Source organism: Arachis hypogaea, chromosome 18 (genome assembly GCF_003086295.3).
Source record: "Arachis hypogaea cultivar Tifrunner chromosome 18, arahy.Tifrunner.gnm2.J5K5, whole genome shotgun sequence".
NCBI lineage: Eukaryota > Viridiplantae > Streptophyta > Magnoliopsida > Fabales > Fabaceae > Arachis > Arachis hypogaea.
In genome coordinates, this window is record NC_092053.1 from 978081 (window position 1) to 1000644 (window position 22564).

The window sequence follows — 22564 nt, forward strand, 5'->3', positions numbered from 1 at the left end:
TTTTGTTTTAAAATTAATAAACTCCTTCTCTGAATCTTCATCTTTATTTTTTTCTCTATTTTCTCTCGTTTTCTATTTTTTTATTTGTTTATTCTACAAAAAATAAAGTTAACAAAAATAATATAATTCAAATAAAATTATTATTATTATTATTATTATTATTATTATATACATATTTTTTTAGTTTTTTTTGAATTTTAAAATTTTACCGTTTAAATTTCACTGTTTAAATTGTTGTCTTTTGAATTTCGCAAATTTTCTTTAATTTATTGGACAGTAGAAGAAAAGTGATTGACTTTTTGTTGTTTCTTATTTTAAGATGTAATATTATTTTTTCATTAAATACTATAGTTGACCAATAAAAAATACACTTTTTATAAAATATTAAAAGACTATTTAATAGTAGTTTACAAATTATTTTTGCAGAATATTATCATTTGAGATATTTTTTAATATTATGAATGTACTAAAAAATCGTGTAACGTATTCCCTATGTGTAATAAAAAAGATGCCAGGTGTTTAACACTGAGACATTATCTACACTACTCCGGCAACATTCATCTCCTTACAACTATACCAAATTACTTCATTTTCACCCAAATCATCCAAAACTTTTCTATATCTAAATTTTTCACCCTAAACTAATTAAACTCATTATTTGTCCCTCATCAACGGCTTGAGTGAAGTCACTATGAAGTCAATCATATGTTTTTAGAAGCCAAAACTGGATAAAAGATTCTGTAAAAAACTTGTGAGTAATTATTAATGGTCAATTCAATTAGTACTACTTTAATACCCTTTCATCTCTGACATTTGCCTATGAACTATTTCATGTTATTTGTAACCAAAATGGGGTCTAGGAAGTTCAATTCACTCTAGTTTAATTTAAAAATAGCTGAATAACAATTTCAATCCATCAATCTTTTCAAAATATATATATATATATATATATATATATATATATATCATGTCAAAGAACATTTTCAATAAGCCGGTGCCTTTTTCCTCCCCTTTTCCAGGAGGAAATTGAGTCAATTCTTGCATGTTAGTAAAAAAAATTAATGTTATTGATATTCTACATCTTAATTATTTTTAATACTAATAAGTTAATAAATTAAATAATATACTCTTTTTATTTGAAAATATTACCTCAAAACAAGAAAATCCATCTATTAAGAAGAATACTAAATTAACTTGATAATTCATATTTATAAAAACTATAAAAGGAATTGCCCTTATATAAATAAATATAGTACGAAATTATTGATTATTTAATTATCACGAATTATCCTTCGCAATAGAATAAGACCAATAAATTAAAATCAAGAGAGTATACCTAATATGTACGTGTGTTTCAAAGACATTTTAATGATGTATGAAATAAATATTGTATATTTTTAGAACATATTTAATATGTGTGTTAAAAATATTTATGATTACATTCAATATTATATTGTTTTATGTAACTCATAAACTATGAACTTTTTTTTAATAGTAGGTCTTCAGTGTTATTTGTTACCAAAATGAGTCTAAAAGCGTATTTAACACCTTTATATATGAGATGATCACAATATTAAAAAAATTGAGCCCATAAACTATACTTCTTTTTTTTTTTCCTAATTCTTATGGATTTTAAGTATTCCTTAAAAAATTGGTTATGAATGGCAATACCACCCGAATTCACGGATACCCACCACACCCCTACTCGTTCGGCGTGGATAATTACCCGCTTCGCACCGGAGCGGGTTCTTAGGAGGGGCGAGACGGGGTCGAGTTCAGGTAATACCCGCCCCTACCCGTCCCGCTATATATATAATATATATTATTTTAATATATAATATGTATAATATATGTAAAATAATTAGTAAATGATTAATAATATTGTATCATATTTAAATTTTTACTTTAATTTATGTTATGTATGTGATGATGGTTATATAAATTTTAAAATTTAATTTTATTTATTGGATTTTAATAATTATAGGGACGGATACCCGCAGAAGTGGGTTAGTGTTCAACGTTTTACTACACACGGGTAGAAGCGGAACAGATTCTATGCGGATTGGTGTACGGCAGGACGGGATCGGATAGAGCGAAAACCCGCCCCGTTGCCACCCCTAGAATTGGTGGATATACAAGGATAGTGGATTTTTTTGTTATTTATGATATTTTTCAATCTAAAAATTACTACATAAATAAAGTAGGATTTGAACTTTGGACAACAAATGAAGTGATTATTCCACTAAATCAAATTAACTTCAAAGATAGCGGATTTTAAAAGTCAAAGTTTAGGAATTATAATCTTGCATTTATGTTTATGTTGACCAATGACCACAGCTTCTAAAATACTTAATGTAGATTTTTTCTTTTTCTCTGGTGAGACTTTTGTTGAAAAGTATTTAATAATTTTATTAATATTTATTTTTTGATATCTAATTTTTATTTTCGTTTTAATTTAACAGAGTTTAGCTAACCTTAGAAACTTAAATTTTTTTATTTTAAAAAAATTAATTAATAATCTTAATATGTACGTATTCTTACTATACATGCTTGCTAAATCAAAGTATTAGAATTTAGAACAATTCCATTGAAGTGCTTTATCCGTCAAGAGTTTCAACTTTTTCAAACGTGCGTTTACTAACATTTTGGTCTTTATGTTCACGACCACAGGGCCAGAAGCAATGATAATTCCGGTGAAGCTGCCAACTACTACCTAGTAGAACAAGTGAGCCAATAATGACAATGTTTTTCAGCTACATTTATGATCTTCTTGTGTATTATTCTGGCACTTAATTGTATATGCGGCTGCAATTTGAGTGTGTCTCATAGATGCATATATAGCAAAGAAATATAGGGTCATAGTATTGATGATTTTGATTTGAATTTGATCTCGTAATAGATAAGGTTAAGTATGATTTTGGTTTTTAAAATATAAATTGAAAATTTTTTTGTCTCTAATTTCTTTTTATATAAAATGTCTCTAAGGTTTAAAATCGTCATTTTTATTTAAATTTTAAAATTTAGACCAAATTATTCATAACAAAAAAATTATAAAATAAAAAAAAGAAAAGGAAAGTATTTCTGCTCCTGTGAAAAGGAAAGAGAATAAGAAAAAGAAGCCGTCCATGATCCATGTCTGCCTCTATTTCTGCTGTCAAAAATTTAAAACCAAGTTAAATTTTAGGGATGATTTTAAAACTAAGTTAAACTTTAGAAACCATTTTGTATGCAAAAAAAATTGGGAACAAAAAAAAATTTCGGGCTATACCTTAGGTAGCGTTTGTTTTAAGGTACTCGGACAGAAACTGAGAGACTGAGATTCAGTATCATGTTTGTTGGTTCAGAGACTGAGATTGAGATTCAGTATCATATTTGTTAGTTCAGAGACTGGTGCTAAAATTTCTGTCTCTCTGTTCCAAAATTTCAGTATCTCCAAAAAGTAGGGACACATAGAATTGAAATTTTTAGAGATGGAAATTAAAATTTTAATAACCTTTTATATCTAAAATACCCTCATTTTAATTAATTAATTTCAATTTTATCCTTTGTACAAATTAAGTTAGAACTTCATTCTTGTTTTAATTTTTGTCTCCTACTTTGCACCAAATAAAATACCTAAAGTTATTTCAGTTTTTGTCTCTAAATCTATGTCTCTCAATACTAATTTTTTAGTCTCTATCTCTCTATCAAACACTACTTTTAAGATCAAAATCATACTTAATCCTATAGATATGTGTGGTTAGTGTCTCTAATTCAGAGTCTCTAACTTTATTTCTAATTGATGGGTATAATGTACTATTAGCATTTATATGGCCAACTTGGTCCAAAATATGATACCAATTAATGATAATAATTAATAAAATTAAAAGGTATAAATTTTAAATAAAATTCCATGAGCTCTATGTGACCCTTCATTGATAGTGACAGCTCTATGTGGTAACCGAATCCAAAGTAGAGATTAGGATGCAAGAAAAATGCTCCTATATCTCCTATATATGCTATCTATATTCTACTTGATTTTTTTATATTCTGTTTGTCTTTAGAATAATTTTCTCTCTTTCTAACCTTACGTTATATATACGTATAGGTTGTGATGGTGAGTCTAATGGAATATTTAATTAACACTTCAACCAAAATATAAAATGCTTCTTCACCACTTTATATCCTTTTTGGCTTCTAATTAATTGGTTATTGCAAGAAGCCAAGAAAAAAAAAATCACTAGTCCATTCACATAAAGTGCTTTTTCTAGATAGCAAGATCTAGTGAATCTGATGAAAGATAAACAAGTACAGGACCATCAAATCAGTTCTACTTTAATTTGTGCAATGCATGATAAGCAAGCTTATTTTAATTAAGTTTGTAATCATTTTGTTCAATAAAACAATTCAATCTCAGGTTAATTATGAACTTTTTGAGTTTTGAGCGTTTTCTTCAATGGTATTTTTAGATGAAGTTTGATAAGAAAAAAGATGATAAAAGAAATTAAGAGAGATTAATTTTCATGCAACAACATCATAATTCACTTGAACAATAAATAGAACTAAATAATAACAATAAAAAGAAAAAAAACTCAACTACTATATAACACTCTGCTGCTCTTAAACTTGTTATTATCTACATCATCCACCATTTGAGCATTATTATTCTTGAAGAAAATCTTGGAGGGAAGTGCTGCAAATCGAGATGAAAAAGAGCGAGAAATGCAATCTGGGTCGGTGGAATAACCATCATCAAAGTTGTGTGAGTAGGAGCTGGGATCATATTGGAAATGAACCACCGTTGAAGAACTCATAAAAAACCTCCTCTTTTCCCTCTTGATTTTCCTCCACAATGTTCTTAGGCTTGCCCTTTTCTTCTTTTTCTTCTTTTGTGTTGTCATCAATGCACTACCACAAACAATGAGAGTGTAGCAATTCTCAAGTTTCATGGTTTTTGGGGGAATGTATTAATTAACCTTAACACAACCTACTTATATATACATATTTATTTTATTTTAATTGGAAAGAGGAAGTATAGAGAGCCAATGGAGTATCTGTACAATGTGTACAATAAGGGTATAGGAATGTTCGATTCAGTAGGATATCAGATGTTTATTATCCCTAGTATTCGGATAGTTATTTTTGATAATATAGGTGTATTTTGTTTGAAAAATTAGTAGTATTTTAGTCTAAATATTTATTTTTTAACTTATATTAGACCAAATAAATAACTCATTGTACACATTATATAAATACTCTATTTGTTTTCTAGCATAATTCAATTGGAAAAGATGCATATAAAGACAAAGAATGTGGACTTATTAGTTATTGCATATAAAGAACTCTTGCAATATTAAAAAACTCTTTGGATGTGTCAGAATGCTGAAATTGTTGTTTTATGACTTTCTGATATTTTGGCGTAAAATATGTAGTTAGTAGTTACACTCACATGGGGCATGCTTTTTGTGCACTACGTTACATAGGACTATTGTCTATTGTTTCAAAACAAAACAGCAATGGGAAAGTTGAAAGTTCTATTCAATTGTTTGGATTCGAGGGTCCAAATATTAAGACAATATTCCAGGAAATAAGCAACAAGTTGAGGATGTTTTCTTGGGGTGCGCATGTTCTTTCTTTTGGTTCAGTGAGGAGAAGGATAATTAGAAATGTTGGATTGAGCCTGAACAGGCTTATTATTTTAATTAATTTGGCATCTTATTTGTCTCTTGATAGATACTCTTAGTTGTTATTAATTATGCAAAAAGTGCTTAAATGTCTTGCTAATTGAAATTATTCATTCAAGTGTTGTTTTAGTAAGGTTTTATATTATTTTCGTTTTTGTTGGACATAGTAAGGCTTTATATTTAACTCATACAAATTAAAAGCATTATTAAAAAAAAGATTTAGCTAACATGTGTTTCAAAAACATAGTTAAAGTTATTAATTAAAAAAATTATTATAAAAAATATATAAAATTTAGTTTTTAATATAAAAATTATATATTTATTAAAATAAAATATTTAATTTTTTTTATTAATAGTAATCTTAACTTGTATCTTTAAGATATATGGTACCTAAACCTTATAAAAAAAATTTAAATTGGGCCGAGAAAAACGGGCTGCTCTTAGCTCGATATATAAACCAAATTTGGACACTTTGTACATTAGTCCACTATCTTGGGCCATTTTGGGCCATGATTACATTGGGCCTGGCCATAATCTCAATGAATAAAAGGATAGAAATAACAGTGGAGATAAGTATTTGGGCTTAGGCCCCGTTTTCTCACACACAAAAAAGGTGGAATAAGTGACTTGTAGACTTGTAAATACCAAAAACTAAAACTTTTAGACTTGTAGTTGTGACTTGTGATCATAATTTAGTAATTTACACGAATGAACCTTTGCAGAATGTTACTGTAATAATGAATAATGATCACAATAGAGATTAGGCTTCTAATACATTGCACCTACCATTACCAAAACCCCTTTGATTATATTTATATGTACACACATAAAAGATTGAACTAACATCTTCAACTTTATAGTTTCTTCCCAATGTGCCCCTGCATCACTGTAGTGATATCACAAACAAACATATTCACTCAGTATAATAATAATAATAATAATAAGAACAATCCCTGCCATATTAAGCTTAATTAGTTAATTAATTACCTCATGGAGACAATGTTGGTGAATAATTGTCTGGTTTACTGTACTCACCAATACTTCACATGATAGTTTTGCCTGTTCAAACAAATCAAACAGAAACTTCAAGCAAAAAAAATAATTCTAGCTAAGCTGATTAATCAATGTAATTAAACTCTTAAACTTAATCATTGGCATGAATTAGAAAAAATAGGAACCTGAATGGGGAAGTGAAAGAAGGCAAGGCCCATTTGACCGTTGACCTGGGAAACCGTAAAGAAGGGAATTGCACCCTTTGCAAGGTCTTCTAGAAACAGCATCATCTCAGGCACCACCGCGATTCCCGCGAATTCCACGTCAGCGTCCACGTAGGACGAACCCCTGGCACTCACGTGACCGTGCTCCGATATCACGTGCCCCAGCCTCTTTCCTCTGTAAGACACCGCCACGTCAACCCCTCCGAAATCGAGGGAGTACACGCCGGCGTTGTGCACTCTCACGGTGAGGAGCATGGAGATGTCTACGGTGATATGCGGCAAGGGATGCACCTTGATCCGCTTCAGCTTCAGCCCTACGATCTTCAGTGCCGGATCCGACGGCCACAACACGTAGGTGGTGGTCAGGAAGAGAAGGAAACCCACCGTGCATGTCACGTGCCACCGCCGGAGATAAGCCACGGGGTTTTGATTATGATCGTGACGTGGCTTTCGGAGCAGGTAGGTGTAGAAGCTTGATTTTGAGTTTGAGTTTCCCATGGGCTTCTTTAAGAACTTGAACATTGTTTTGTGTTTTATCTGTTATTGCTTGTAGCTTAGGTGTTTGTGGTAATGCCTGTGCCTGAAGTATCAAAGTATGAACATCTGTAAAGATGGAAATTATAGGTAGGTTCTTAATTAATTGAGGATTTGATATTTTTGTTGTTGTTTGGTGTGGGAAATTGTAGTGGAGCTTCTCATTTTGTTTGCTTGTGAATTTAATTTAATGTGTCCTTCTCTTTGTTGTTTGCTTATGATTATGATTCCTCTCAAATCATCAGCATTGCTTTTACTTCAAGTACAAGCTGAATTGGATTTGATGTTTCAAAATATTTTATGTATAAACCAAAATTCTTTTGATATTAGTATAGGAAAGACATCCTCTAAATTGAGGAAATTGAGAAAGTGATAAAGTCAGGGTTAATCACTATCGAATTTGTAATTTTTATCATATGCGAGTCTCATTATCTTAATTTTAAGGGTGATTAAATACTTACTTTCTAGTTTTAGTATTTTATCAACTTTCTCACTTTACAAGAGTTTAATCCATTGTTATATAGTGGGTTATGGTTAAATCTGGCAATATGAGTTAGCTTCCATTTTTATTTATTTGAACTAGTTTTTTTTTGGGTGGGGGGAGGGGTTATGGAGTATGTTTTCTCTTCAATACTAATTATTGAGACATGTCTATATATAGCTGCATGATTGTAGTTTTTAGGTCCCACAATATCCAGTTTAAGAAATCTTTTTAATGGAAAATGGAAAATAACACCATGACGAATAATAATTGAATATGAAACCCGTCTTGACGTTGTGTATTACATTCAGCTAACTAACAGTCAACTCTAAACAAATCAAACTACCAGTCTCTAGTCTTGTTCTTTGTTAAGTTCCAGATGAATCATTTAGTTAGCAGTTTCCTTGATCTAGAATACTATTACTTCATAAGTTTCTCTTTCTTTTGCTGTAAACTTCAAAACAAATAATATTTTCAATCTATCAGTATGGCGAGGCCTGGAAATAAGATCATTCAAGCCAAGCTGGTGGGTATGTCTCACCTTATTGTTAAATTTTGTTTGTCATTTTCTTTTCTGATATCATTCATTTCGTTGAATCTATGGTTGCCCCGACACTTTCTTGTTCCTAAGCTTGAAATGATTATTTTTAATTGCTTATACGATTTGTACAAAATACTATTACCTATTTTATTATCCATACACCATCAAATATTCTTTCACGCTTGGTCCCCCCACAAAAAAAAAATCTTACACGCCAATCACACGAATGAAGGAATAATTAATATGAAGAGGTTGTTAATACATGAGAAACAGAATAAGATCAATATTGCAAGATCAATAGACCAATAAGATTTGTTTATTATATAATTTGACCAAAATGTTCAGTCAGACAGAAAGATTTGATAGAAGCAGCTTTTGCTCTATCAAATTTCCAATTGTTTGGTTAATTTTAATGTAATACCTATGTTTAATGATTCTAGTCTTAATGATTTATGGAATACATTATACATGTCCCTGTGTAGGTACTTCTTGGAGATATGGGAGCTGGAAAGACCAGTTTAGCACTAAGATTTGTAAAAGGCCAATTCTTTCTTAACCAGGTTATGTTACTTCCATCCGATTTCATTAATAAAAAAATGTTCTATTTTCTTATCAGTGTGGTCCACATTAAACACAGCAGTTTTATAAAACCTTAGAGTCAATGTATATATTACATGTAGGAACCAACCATTGGAGCTGCATTCTTCACTCAAATATTGTCATTATCCGAAGCAACAGTGAAGTTCGACATATGGGACACAGCAGGACAGGAACGGTATCATAGTCTGGCTCCTATGTACTACCGTGGTGCAGCAGCCGCAATTGTTGTTTATGATATCTCAAACATTGTAAGCAAATCATGAATTGAAACTATTCAGAAGTTAAATTCTTGCGTTGAAAGTTGTAGGATGGCAAGAATTGGAAGTTTAAACCATATAACTCTCTTTTACTGCAACATTGTTTGAACTTTGAACTCCGATGTCAAAATGATGATAAAGAACTTAAGAAGTTAGGCCATATAGTTATTGTCAGGGGCAGAACGTATTTGCATAATGATCTTATCTTCTATTTCAGGATTCATTTGTTCGAGCCAAAAAATGGGTTCAGGAGTTGCAGAGACATGGTAACTCCTCAAGTCACATGGAATAACAAATTTCTAGTTCCTTAATGCTGTCTCACTATGGTAAAACTGTAACCGTTTTTTGTAGGAAGTCAGAAGTTGGTGATGGCATTAGTGGCAAACAAATCTGACTTGGAGCCGAAGAGAGAGGTTGAAACTGAGGTATTGCTAAGATCCATCTTCCCCTCTCTAATTATGCCTTGTGACTTTTCCTTTTTTTTGAGATGATTTAGTAATGTCCAGGAAGGAGAGCAATATGCTCAAGAGAATGGAATGTTCTACATGGAAACATCTGCTAAGACTGCAGAGAACATCAATGAGCTTTTCTATGAAATAGGTATGCATGTGCTGGAAGTCTTGAATGGAGTAAAATTGAATTGAAAATTTTATGGATACAAGTTTCAAATTCCAATTTTAATACAACTTATCCATAAACTTTCATCACTGACCAAGGTGCGTGTTTAAAAAAATAAAGCAGCTGAGTTGTATTAATTGTTTGTCATGTATGATAAATGCAGCTAAGAGACTAGCAAGAGCTTTTCCACCGAAGCCTACAGGAATGAAGTTGAACAGCGGAGTACAAGAACGGGGGAGAAAGTTCTTTTGTTGCTCAACATGATATCCCACTATGCATTGGAATCAAGAAACAGAGTAACGAATGGTTTCAAGGTGTATTTAGTTTCCTCTCTATGTAAACAATTTCATATGTAATGATAAACTCATATTAATCATCCGTAAGCTTATGGCCTGTTCTTATATTTACTACTACATTTCAACCTCCCTATTTCTCAGTTATATGAACATTCAATTACAGCTTACTTTAAATATTCAACATTCATCCCGAATCAAGAGAACATTATATAACAACCAATAAACATATACTTTACCCGAATAAATTAAAAAAAAAAGGGAAAAAAGACACAAACCAACCCTCATGTTGAGCTCTGGCCTAAGCTGTGCGATATTGACCTTAATTCACTGTACATTTTGGAACACTCAATGGAAAAATCTTGCATAGCCCTAAAGAGCTCTGGCATACGATTCCTGAGACTTGCCAAGGTCTTTTGCCTCACTTGGTGGCATTGAGTTGCATAGGCTTCTTCCTCTTCTTCCAGCCTCTTCTTAATTTGTTCAACCAAGAACTGCTTCTCTGCAACAAGTTCGTCCGGGCCATGACTACCTTCTGCATTTTCAGGATCAAATTCATCTGGTATTTTCTTTTGCATATACTTGTTATGCCAATCTTCGAATTGCCGCGTTTTCCGGGCAAGCTCCTTTCTTGTATCCTCACATTTTCTCTTCAAACCCATCTCGTCTTGTTGCATGTTATAAATAGTATCCATCACAGCAGCAAAGTTGCCTATAGCTGTCTTGGCAAGCTCATCAGGAAGCCTCTCTAGTCGCTCCTGCCATGCATGGAGAAGCCCTTGAATGGGTGGACTCCTAACTCTTGGGGGAGAAGAAACCTTTTCCTTCAAACTGCTCTCGATAGGGATAAGATTTAATTTTAACCAATTGTTTAAGGCCTTTATGTATTTCTTTTGATTGTCAACTAGCATCTCAAAATGTGAATGCCACTGATGCGCGACAACCAACAATTGGCCTGTTCGGTCATGATGGTGTTCACTTGTGTCCGTAGGAGACTGGGAAATGTCCAAGGATTTCAGCGACATCATAAAGCTTGATTGCTTCTCATGGCGACCTAGCATGACTTTCCACATAATGGCCATCCTACAGTCCATAAAAAAAGCGAATATCAGCAGAGAAGTTTGTGTGTATGGGATGCATTTTGGCATTCTCTACATATCTGGTTGGATTATGAACACGAAACTAAAGCAGAGATGAGAGTTGATTCAAGGATGTCAATAGTGAACCATTAACAAAAGCTTGAATGAAGTAACATCTCAAAGATGTGGAAAAGAAAGAAAGAAACTGAAAGCACTTTTTCAAGGTTAAAAAACTAGCGATTAATGACTACTATTCTACATAACTCACCCATCAACAAGCTCAACAAGCTTTGGATACAATTGCTCATCACGTAAACGGTTAATCTCCGAGACTGTAGAATCCAAGGACTGCATATCTACAATGTATCTTGTATGCAAATGACTGACTGCTGCTTTTGCTTTCTCCAATGCATCAGAGTTGGTACCTCTTTTCTTTAGCTTGTTTAGTGAAGCGACCTTCTTTTGGTACTCGAATTTCATAAGTTCACCAGCCTATAAAATAATCCAGCAGAAAATTCAGAACGGCACCAAAAATATACATGTCTCCTTATTTAACCGAGAACCATGCAACGAGCAAAAGATAAACTGGACTGGTAAAAAAAGGATAAGCAGAGAAAATATCATTCTTAAAATATATTTACATTTACATGGATACTGGATATATTTGCAGCTGTTTGAGTTTGTGAAAGAAATTCTTAAATTTTGGATAGGAGAATAAATAAAGTAAATCTCCTACAAGTATAAGTCACAAAATTTGGGTTAAGTGAAATTACCTTTACTTCATCATAAAGTTTCTTTTCCCATGCTAGCAACTTGTCCAATACAGCAGCATGGGTATCTTGCTCATCTGAGTCAGAATCATCCTTCCCATCATCCACATTAGGCATTCCTTTAAAGGATCTATTCCATGTAATAACTCGCATGACCTTTTCAGAGTGATTAATGTGCCCTGCACAAGAAAAACGAAAATATGATTCAATAACCCAAAAAGAATCTAGGATGCAGTTTCACTGCTAAATAAGCAATCATCAAATATTGGGCTTCATAACAACGTATCCTATTGGCATCAATTGAGCTTAAAGCTAGTACAAGTTCAAAGTTCATCACTTCAACAAATTACTCAACATGCCATGTGGAATCCTCGACCTTGAAACAATGGATACCTACCTTTATTATCAGCAAAATTGGAGTGATAATGGAGCCGAGTGGCCTCAAGCATCTTTGTAACCTCATGAGCACTCTCGGAAGCTTTGAGGAACTCTTCATCAAGTTCAGCAAATATCTGCAGAAGATTGATCCTCTTTCCCTCTGTGGAAACAGGCATCTGCTTAGCCATAAATCCTTTCTGTACTGGAGTCTCCACCATCACTTCCTCTGGGGGAGGCACTGGCTCAGGCTCGGGCTCATGCTCTTCAGTTACCGCAGGAACCTCCTCCTCCTCCTCCTCATCCCTCTCATTCCTGAGAACTTCTTCTGCAACAGCCTCCACCTTACTTTGCTTCTCCTCAAACAGCTTCCTTTGAATATCCTCCTCCTTCTCCAAGTGGTGGTGATGCCCTTCTTCATCCTCATTCAAGGTGGTCCCTGCAATGTTCTCCATGGATGGAAAGAAGTACTCCCAAGCAGCACTCTGCTGTTGTGGCTGTGACATGGTATGATGATGAATCACATGGTCCCTCTCAGTTGTTGCCTCTCGCTGTTGGTGATGTTGTTTCAATGGAGGTGGCACAGGAGGAGGAGCCTCTTCTTCCTCCTCCACTCTTCTACTATTCGCCGCACCACCACTACTTCCGCCCCTTTTGCTTCTTCTTCTCCTCAAAGACCCTTCATTCTCCAAATCCTTACATTGAATATGAAGATATGAACACAACAGTTTTATATATAAGATTGGTACAAAGTACAATGCAATGATCAACATAACAGAAAACTAACTGGTAACTAACAATTGTAACTAGCTAACTGATAAATAATGTATTTGATGTGTGATAATACCTTGTCTTCCTCGTCCTCCTCCATGATGGGCTTGGGCTTGGGCTTGGGCTCTGGCTTGGGGATCTTCATCTCCGGCATGCTGACAGCGCGCTGCAGGGGAGGGGCGTCGGAGAAGCTGGGAGGGGGCGGCGGTGGGAGGTTCTCAAAGGGCTGCGGTGGCGGGCCTACCGGGAGGGAGGAGGTTCCGGGAGTGGCACCGCCGGCGTGGGGGAGGTCGGTAAGGTGGGGATTCTGGACCTCGCCGTGGGCAAAGTCGCTGAGGGCGGCGCCGGCGTTCTTGAGGGAGGTGGCGTAGGAGGAGTGTGCGGCGGCGAAGGCGTTGCGGGTGGAGACGGCATCCTTCATGAAGTGCTTGCGGTCTTTGCAGCGTGCCACCGCCTCCTCGTTCTCGATCTTGGATTGGTTGCAACCCATCTTCCTCAATTATCCAAAGCTCGATCCTTTACTTGCTTCGGATCATGAAGGATCCAGAACAGAGAAAGTTGCTTTTTGAAAAAGGGAATTTTGGAGAAGGAAGAAAATGTGAGTTGGTGAGACTGTGAGAGAGTATGAGAATGAATAATTGAGTTTGAGTGAGTGTGATGAGCTGGAGAGAGTAGATAGCTGAGTGTAGAGACAAGAAATCAAAGTCAATTAAGATTTGGCGGAGAAACAAACTTACTCGTTACTCATTCCTAGTCTTTTTGTTTTGTTGAAGTATATACAATATACATTGACTAATGACTATAGAGTAGTAATGTATGTTGTTAATTTTTGTTTGATTGAGTGATATGGAAACTAGGGGAGTACTGCTGAGTGCTGACTGAATACTTGGGATTAGGGGATACGAATCCCTGATTAGTCGTTAATTAATTAATATTAGTCGGAATTCACACAATGACATTGTAAAATGGGACTCACATCTCACACTTTAACTATAGACTAAAATTATCAATTAAAAAAGTTTAATAAAAAATATGTAAAATTTATATACTTGTTAGCTAACTAAACCCTTAGTTTTTAACATCTATTACATAAATATAGGGTTAAGTACGATTTTGATCCTTAAAGTAGGAGTTGAAAATCTTCTTTTCGTCCTCATCTTTTTTTGTTTATAAAATCGTCCCTAAGGTTTAACTTAGTTTAAAAATCATCTTTCGAACGAAAAATACCCTTCTTCCTTCTTCGCCAAAATCAACCAGAAGCATAGAGACACAAGCAAAGACAGAAACAGAAGCAAAATCAACAACAATAAGAAGAATAACAACAATAACAATGAAACAACAACAATGAAAACAATGAAAACAAAAATAGAATCAACAATGAAACTGAATCAACAACAATAGAAACAGAAACAAGTAGAAGCAGAAAACAGAAGCAATAATAAAACAACAACAACAACCAGCATAAGAAGAAGAACAACAACAACAACGGACAAGGAGGACGAGGAGCAACGGCAACCAGCGAAGAGCATTGACGACCGTCCAACCTCGCGAATCTGCTGGCGTCGACGTGACCTCATTCCAGCGGCGGTGAAGGGACATGGCTCGATGGCGACCGACAATGGCGGTTTGCAATGAGGACGACGGCAGGGAATGGCGAGCTGGACGCGGTCTCCCTCAACTCAGCGCCTCCGTTCTTCTCTTCTTTTCCTCTCCGCTTATCTTCCTTTGTCCCTCTGCTTTTTCCTCTCTTGCCATTAGTGTGAGTGTGTGCTGAAGAAGAAAAAAAAAACGGCGAGATCTGGCGGTGAGGAGCAGCGGCGGCGACGATTCCCTTCCCCAGTTCCCCCTTTCTCCTCCCTCTCTTCTTCTCTGGAAACAACCTCCCACCCCACCCCACCCCACCCCACCCCACAAACGTGATTCTCTTCTCCAATTTTTCTTTTTTTATATTTTTTATTTAGGGATAATTTGGTAATAAAAATAAAAAATTTGGTAAAAACGGACGATTTTATAAACTAAAAAAGATTGTAAATAAAAAAAAATTTCAATCTCTACCTTAAAAACCAAAATCACACTTAACCCATAAATATATGGGCAATATTATTTATTACCTAAATATATGGCTACAATTATTTTCTTTCCTTAAAACCTTGTTTCTTTTTTATTTTAGAATAAATTTTTCTTTGTTTCTTACTGAAATCTAAGAGTTACATTTCTTTATGAAATCCAAGAATTATGCTAATTGCTAACCGTATGCTTCACAGATACTAATATTGAGCAAAATAAAACGACTTCTGAGAAAAGCGATTCTACTTTCTACGTGGTTGGTGACTGACCATCACAAATTTGGAATCATGATGGAAACTTACCTTACATGCCTATAGCAAATTGGCCTTTTTAAAACCATTTCTTTAATTGGTTAAAACTCAACGACCGATTAAGATTATGGCATCGTTGTCACTAGCTGTCAGACTTGTACTTTTCATGCATCACTCACTGTTTTAACTTGGTCAATTCATACCAATCCAAAAAATGAATTGGATGATGTTAATTGTTAAGATACATAAACAACAACGGTAAGAGATTTCTTTCTACTTGAAAATTTTAACCCCAGGTAACTCAGCCTGCAATATTTGATCTGCCAAATCTCATCAACTTCATGTCCTCTTTCATACTCTCTAAGACTCTAACATATTGTGGAATTTGAGACATGTCCTCTTTCATACGTTTAGGTAAGATGAAAATGTATGCAAAGAATGCCAATTGTTTTATGGACTTGTTTGTATTTGTCAGCAAACAAATGGTGGATATGGCTTATCGTTGGGGTTGGAGCAGCATTTGCAATAACATGTTTTATCCTCTGTTTATGTTGTCTCTCAAGGAGAAAAGATAAATCACAAGGTAGTTTCAACTTCTAAGTTCCAACATAATTAATAATTTAAAACAGTGTTATCATTTATTGTGATTCTCTAATTACATGTTATTATCATTCTTTTCATATCAATAATAGTGGATGGAAAATTGGACAAAAAGATATCATTTACTGAACCCAGTGGAGTGAATCCAAACAAAACAGAAAACATCAAAGTAGAAGAAAGGACAAGTAATGAGGTGAAAGTATTCAGTTTTGAAAGCAAAATTGCAGCCTCAAACAATTTCTCATCCATTAATAAAGTGGGAGAGGGTGATTTTGGTCCTATTTATAAGGTATGTTGCGAGTCCTAACACATTTGTACTTATTATTGTGTGTTCAATGCATATTTACATCCACTCATTTCTATTTTGTTGTGTACAAGATTGTGCAGTAGACAAACCAACTATGGACGATGTTTTTCGTTTCCTCTCTAATGATGTAATTGATCTTGCTCACCTAAAGCAATCACCATTCTTCACCATAAAGTTCAGCACTCTAAAAAGTTGGCAGGAACGCTATCATCTTCTTTAAGGACTGTAACGGTAAAAGTTGAGTACTAACATATATGTCCTCTTATATGAAGTCTTTTTTTTAATACATTTTATATCAAATTATGAAGTATTGTTAATTTGATCCATTCTTGAGAGTGAAAATATAGAAAAAGTCATAAGAGTAACAAAAGGTAAAGAGAGATGGAATTCAATAAAAGCCAATATTCACGTATTGTTGACTGTTTGTTTCAAAGGTATGAACTAGGTTGATATTCCTACTGTTCTCCTTTTTCTAAATTGGGTTAACATTTAGAGATTGTTAAGCTTGGTTTAAGTTCAAAATTTGAATACAATTTTCAAATAGAAAATGAGTCTGTTAAAAATAAACTTGATGGTTAGAATTTAAAAATGAATAAAAATCACAGTTTAAATAAATTGTCTATATTTAGTTTTAATTTAAACTATTTGTTTGTTAGGATGTATTAAGTTTAGATGTCAAAGAAAAGTATAAATACATATGTAATCATTTCATAAATAAGAACACACAAATACATTCAATACATTCGTCTTCATTTATATATTTTGTGAATATGTGTGCCTTGTTTTTTTATTTTTTAATAAAGTGGTATCAGAGCTACTTATAAAATGTCTTCGTCAAAAGGAACTACTTTATCTTTTTAATACCCACAATTATCTAAACTCAACTATGACAATTGAGTAGTCTGAATGAAAGCAATTCTCGATGCTCAAGGAGTGTGGGAGATGGTTGAAAAAGACTATGTAGATCCAGAAAATGTGGAGAAGCTAATAGATGCTCAGAAGGACGAATTAGAAAATAAAAGAAATAAAGATCAATGTGCACTTACTATCATTCATCAAGGCTTGGATGATGATATATTTGAGAAGATTGCTGATATAACCAACGCAAAGAAAGCTTGGGATACTCTTCAAAATTTCGTCATAGGAGTTGAAAAGGTGAAGAAGGTTCGTCTTCAAACCCTAAGGGCTGAGTTTGAGTCTCTAATGATGAAGGAGACTGAATCCATTTCGGATGATTTCACCAAAGTTTTTGACGGTAGTGCACCAAATAAAAAGGTTTGGAGAAAAATTAGAAGATGTTCGTGTTGTTGAGAAATTCCTTCGTTCTCTTAACTCAAAATTTTACTATGTGGTGGTAGCTATTGAGGAGTCCAAAGATTTGGATACAATGTTCATTGATCACTTGAATGGTTCCTTACAGACCCATAAAGAAAGAATGGATAAAGGTAAGCAAGAATGTGTGGAGCATGTCTTGCAGGCAAAACTTTTGTGGAATGCTAAAGGAGAAACCAACGAAAGTGGAAGACAAAGACGAGGTCGAGGATGAGGACGTGGTTACGAAAGAGGAAGAGATGAGAAAAATTATTCACAAGAGAAAAGAAATCAAATTTTTTCTCGAGGTCGTGGAAGAGGAAGAACAGTTGACAAAAGACACATTAAATGCTATTCATGTGAAAAGAATGGACATTATTCTTGGGAGTGTCAGACATCCAAAGAAGAAGAAAATAAACTTGTTGTGCACAGTGAAGATGTTGAAGAACCAACATTATTCCTTACGCTCAAGGAAGATCAAAATTCTGAAGATAGTACGTAGTATCTTGACAATGGAGCTAGCAACCATATGACAGATGATAAGAGTAAATTTGTAGCATTCGACACCAACGTAAAAGGACACGTGCGTTTTGGTGATAAATCAAAAGTAGAGATCAATGGCAAAGGGACGATTCTATTCGAGCCGAAGAATGGAAATCATAAGATTCTTTCCAATGTTTATTACATCCCAAAAATAAAGAATAATATCTTGAGTATTGGACAACTTATGGAGAATGGTTGCAAGATAGTCATGGAAGGTCACTATCTTTGGCTTAGAAATAAAAATGAAAATCTTATTGCTAAGGTTTCTATGATAAGAAATCATATGTTCTTGTTAAACATGAGAAGCAGTGGAGCTATATGTTTAAAGTCATGTATTGAAGATCCACCATGAATTTGGCATATGAGATATGGACATTTAAATTTTGGTGGGCTCAAAGAATTGGAAACAAAGAAGATGGTAAAAGAAATTTCAACAATTGATCATCCTCATCAGTTATGTGAAGCTTGCTTACTTGGAAAACATTCAAGAAAGAATTTTTCAAAGCAGTCCAAATCAAGAGCTACCAAGCCACTTCAGCTTATCCACACAGATGTTTGTAGACCTATCAAGCCTTTATCACTTGGTAAGAGCGCCTATTTTTTATTTTTTATTGATGATTATTCAAGAAAAACAGGGTTTATTTCTTGAAGCAAAAGAACCAAGCATTTGAAAAATTCAAGAAGTTTAAAACCCTCGTTGAAAAAGAAGGTGGCTATGAGATAAAAGCTCTCAGAACTGACAGAGGTAGAGAATTCACTTCAAATGAATTCAAGATGTTTTATGAAAATCATGGTATTCAACGTCCCCTAACTGTTCCTAGATCGCCTCAACAAAATGGGATTGTTGAAAGAAAGAATAGGACAATTCTAAATATGGCAAGAACGATGTTAAAAAGTAAATCATTAACAAAAGAGTTATGAAAAAAAGCAGTTGCATATTCAGTTTATCTCTCAAACCGCTCACCTACCAAGAGTTTAAGAGATATAACACCTCAAGAAGCATGGAGTGGTTTGAAACTTAATGTATCACATTTAAGGGTATTTGGATCTATTGCATATGTCCAAATTTCTGAGCAAGAAAGATCGAAACCTGATGATAGGAGCCAAAAGCTTGTATTTATTGGTTATGAGGAGAATACTAAAGGCTACAAATTCTTCAATTCCATCAATAATAAAGTAATAATAAGCAGAGATGTTGAGTTTGAAGAAAATGCAAAGTGGGACTGGAGTACATAAAATGAAGTCACTTATGATTTAATACGTGTTTTCAAGATAATAGTTTCACTAGGTGCATTCATGAATATGCACTCTATGTGAAAGAGGAATGAGGAAATTTGTTATTTGTTTATGTCTATGTGGATGATCTTATATTCACAGAAAACAATCAAATAATGTTTGAAGAATTTAAGAAAGTAATGGCTCAAGAATTTGATATGAGTGATATGGGACTAATGTCTTATTATCTTGGAATTGAAGTGAAACAAATGGAGGATGAAATTTTCATCTCACAAGAGGCTTATGCAAGAGAGCTATTGAAGAAACTCAACATGCTAGACTGCAATCCTACCAATACACCCATAAAGTGTGGAGTCAAACTTTTCAAAGAGGAAGAAGGTGTAAGAAAAGTTGACCAAACATTATTCAGAAGTCTCGTAGGGAGTTTAAGGTATTTGACCTGTATCAGACCTAACATTTTATTTTCAGTTGTAATCCAATAGAAACCCATACGAAGGCAGCCAAGAGAATTCTTCGCTATCTTATAGGCACTCTTGAGTATGGCGTGTTTTATTCAGTTTCAGATGAATTCAAATTGATGGGCTATTGTGATAGTGATTATGTTGGGGATATTGACGACAAGAAGAGTACTACTGGATTTGTTTTCTTTCTAGGAAATAATGCAATTTCTTGGTGTTCAAAGAAACAATCTATAGTCACTCTTTCAACTTGTGAAGCTGAATATGTTGCTGCCACTGCCTGTGCATGTTACGCAATTTGGCTGAAGATACTACTAAAGGAACTTCATTTTGAGCAAGCTGAATCTACCAAGATCATGATGGATAATAAGTCAGCGATTGCCCTAACAAAGAATCCAGTGTTTCACGACAGAAGCAAGCACATAGAAATAAAGTATCATTTCATTCAATAATGTATTGAGAACATGCATGTGGAGGTTGAGTATGTGAAATCACTTGTTGACATTTTTACAAAACCTCTGAAATATGATGCTTTTTAAAAATTAAGGATTATGATTGGAGTCGAAAATTTATCAAGTTTAAGAGAGAATGTTAAAAATAAATTTGATGGTTATAATTTAAGAGTGAATATAAACCACGGTTTAAATAAATTGTCTATATTTAGTTTTAATTTAAACCATTTGTTTATTAGGATGTATTAAGTTTAGACGTCAAAAAAAATATAAATACTTATATAATCATTTCATAAATAAAAATACACAAATACATTCAATACATTCTTTTTTATTTTATATTCTTTGTGAGTGTGTGCGCGTTTTTCTTTTATTTTCCAACAGAGTCACTTAAGAATACTAGAGAATTTGACACTGAAAATAAAGAAGCAATATTAGATTACTCCAGTGAAGAAGACTCAATAGTCCTAATACAAGTAAAAAATGGAGTCGAAACATCAAGAAAAAGGAAACAACGCCAGTATAAATAGAAAATTGGATTAAAAAATATTATGCTTTAGAATAGAATTTATAAATCAAGATTCGAAAATTAAGAAAATACCATCAAAATATATCGCGGAATCACAAAAAGTAGAAAAAGATAGGATGCTTAATTTATATTGTAAAAGTAGTGAAAAAAAAGTCTTTTGAAGAATGGTTAAATTCTTTTTTATTAGCATCATATACAAACCCTTAAGGAAAAGAAATATTATGTAATATATTTATTTATAAAACGAAACCTAGCGGTATAAGTGCTCGTTATATATAGATAATATATTATTTTAGATGAAAAATATAAATAGATATATAGATGGTAACAAACCTATATTTGAACTAGTCACAAAAAAAAACCTATATTTGAACTAACTAAAGGTCTAAAGCTGATCCTATTTATCCGATCTCGATCTCGATCTCGATCTCGTTCGGCCACTCCCTGGACGCAGTGGGAGGCAGCCAGCTAAGAATATTGAATAGAATACCGCACAGGAAGCCGTTACAGCACAAGCAATGACTTTAAAGGGATCACAAACTACTGGTTCAGTCGTAGCAACTACTGCGTGAGAAGCAGCTGCTAATCGCACACCGGTACCCGTTGCATATATGGCATGCAACAAGGATATAACAGGAATAATGTATGTGATATAATCTAACAAACGCTGCTTGGGAACAATCGTTCTATGTTCGATTCATCATGAGGAACCACATGGAAACTGGAAATCGTCAAGGCACTGGCAAAGAAGTTTATAATTGCGTAGCCGGTTAGTTTGGCAGTGAGAGAGACTGTTGGTGGTTCAAGTGCGGCGACAGCAATCAGAGTGGCAAAGGAAATTGAAACGAAGAATGAGAAACTAGCTCTCGCAATCACAGAATGGCCGAGTCTGGGGATTTGTAAAAATTGCATCGTGTCGATGGTCACTGGGAAGACGACGATAGAGAGGAGAATATAAACGACATAGATAATCCATAGAATGGAAGATGGTGGTGATACTGCATATGCTTTCTTGTGAAGCCATAGCCACCAACAAGTCCCCAAGCTAATAATGGCAATCAACCGGAACAAATGAATGGAGTGCATAAGGGGACGCCATCGCCAATCCCATGCCATGATAACTAGGAAACTAGCTAACAAGAGAATCACTATATATATATATATATATATATATATATGTGTGTGTGTGATGGTGCCTAAAAAATACTGCCTAATTACTAAAATAGGTAAAATAATTAATTATAAATTTAAAAGTATAAAAGTTAAAAATTTTTAAATATTTTAAAATTACTATTAAAGGTAATTTAGGGAAAAGTTAGGCACCATAGAATTATTCATCATTAATATCTTTAATAGTGTGAGATGACATCTAATGATATAGGATTAATTATTTTTTATAGTTAAGTACCAGCCAGATTTCAACAAAGGTGGAAACTCACCTGCAGTCGACTGTAGGTGAAGTTGCTTCTGGATCGTTGACACGTGTTACGTTTAAAAAAAAATCAATTTATTTTATACAAATGGTTTATTTAAAAAAACCGGTTTGAATAGATCAAATAACTATTTTTAAAATAATTTAAATTCTTATTGTATGTTATTCCTAAATTCTTA

The 22564-nt window shown here is 33.8% G+C and overlaps 3 protein-coding genes across 9 annotated transcripts; 1 reads left to right on the plus strand and 2 right to left on the minus strand.

Moving 5' to 3' along the window:
- Positions 1-6517: 6517 nt before the first annotated feature.
- On the minus strand, positions 6518-7135 carry LOC112772546 (uncharacterized). Its single transcript, XM_025817513.1, has 3 exons — positions 6842-7135; positions 6651-6722; positions 6518-6541 (listed from the first exon to the last, which is right to left on the minus strand). The coding sequence occupies exons 1-3, from the start codon at positions 7133-7135 to the stop codon at positions 6518-6520; spliced, it is 390 nt and encodes a 129-aa protein (XP_025673298.1).
- Positions 6836-10318, plus strand: LOC112772347 (ras-related protein RHN1-like). Of its 7 annotated transcripts, none has more exons than XM_025817281.3 (9): positions 6836-7339; positions 7434-7504; positions 8382-8425; positions 8919-8996; positions 9117-9284; positions 9511-9559; positions 9645-9718; positions 9800-9893; positions 10075-10318. In XM_025817281.3, exons 2-9 carry the CDS (start codon positions 7492-7494, stop codon positions 10173-10175), a joined length of 621 nt encoding a protein of 206 aa, XP_025673066.1. In that variant the 5' UTR covers positions 6836-7339; positions 7434-7491; the 3' UTR covers positions 10176-10318. The 7 variants fall into 7 exon arrangements, with proteins under 7 accessions (XP_025673066.1, XP_029151163.1, XP_072080177.1 ...); XM_029295330.2 differs by having other exon boundaries at positions 8382-8421; XM_072224076.1 differs by lacking the exon at positions 8382-8425 and having other exon boundaries at positions 6837-7339.
- LOC112772346 (protein ALTERED PHOSPHATE STARVATION RESPONSE 1) lies at positions 10256-14045 on the minus strand. Its single transcript, XM_025817277.3, has 5 exons — positions 13276-14045; positions 12451-13123; positions 12057-12232; positions 11552-11775; positions 10256-11287 (listed from the first exon to the last, which is right to left on the minus strand). Exons 1-5 carry the CDS (start codon positions 13687-13689, stop codon positions 10489-10491), a joined length of 2286 nt encoding a protein of 761 aa, XP_025673062.1. The 5' UTR covers positions 13690-14045; the 3' UTR covers positions 10256-10488.
- Positions 14046-22564: the final 8519 nt, after the last annotated feature.

Bases quoted from the DNA above. Each gene is read 5' to 3' on its own strand.
- LOC112772546 (XM_025817513.1), bottom strand. From the start codon at position 7,135: ATGCTCCTCACCGTGAGAGTGCACAACGCCGGCGTGTACTCCCTCGAT. The intron at 6,723-6,841 runs GTTCCTATTTTT...TTGTTTGAACAG, and splicing joins TCTTTCACTTCCCCATTCAG to GCAAAACTATCATGTGAAGT. The intron at 6,542-6,650 runs GTAATTAATTAA...ACAGTGATGCAG, and splicing joins ACCAACATTGTCTCCATGAG to GGGCACATTGGGAAGAAACT.
- LOC112772347 (XM_025817278.3), top strand. From the start codon at position 7,154: ATGCGGCAAGGGATGCACCTTGATCCGCTTCAGCTTCAGCCCTACGAT. The intron at 9,719-9,799 runs GTATTGCTAAGA...AGTAATGTCCAG, and splicing joins AGAGAGAGGTTGAAACTGAG to GAAGGAGAGCAATATGCTCA. The intron at 9,894-10,074 runs GTATGCATGTGC...TGATAAATGCAG, and splicing joins TGAGCTTTTCTATGAAATAG to CTAAGAGACTAGCAAGAGCT.
- LOC112772346 (XM_025817277.3), bottom strand. From the start codon at position 13,689: ATGGGTTGCAACCAATCCAAGATCGAGAACGAGGAGGCGGTGGCACGC. The intron at 13,124-13,275 runs GTATTATCACAC...ATTCAATGTAAG, and splicing joins AGGAGGACGAGGAAGACAAG to GATTTGGAGAATGAAGGGTC. The intron at 12,233-12,450 runs GTAGGTATCCAT...TTTCTTGTGCAG, and splicing joins CAATTTTGCTGATAATAAAG to GGCACATTAATCACTCTGAA.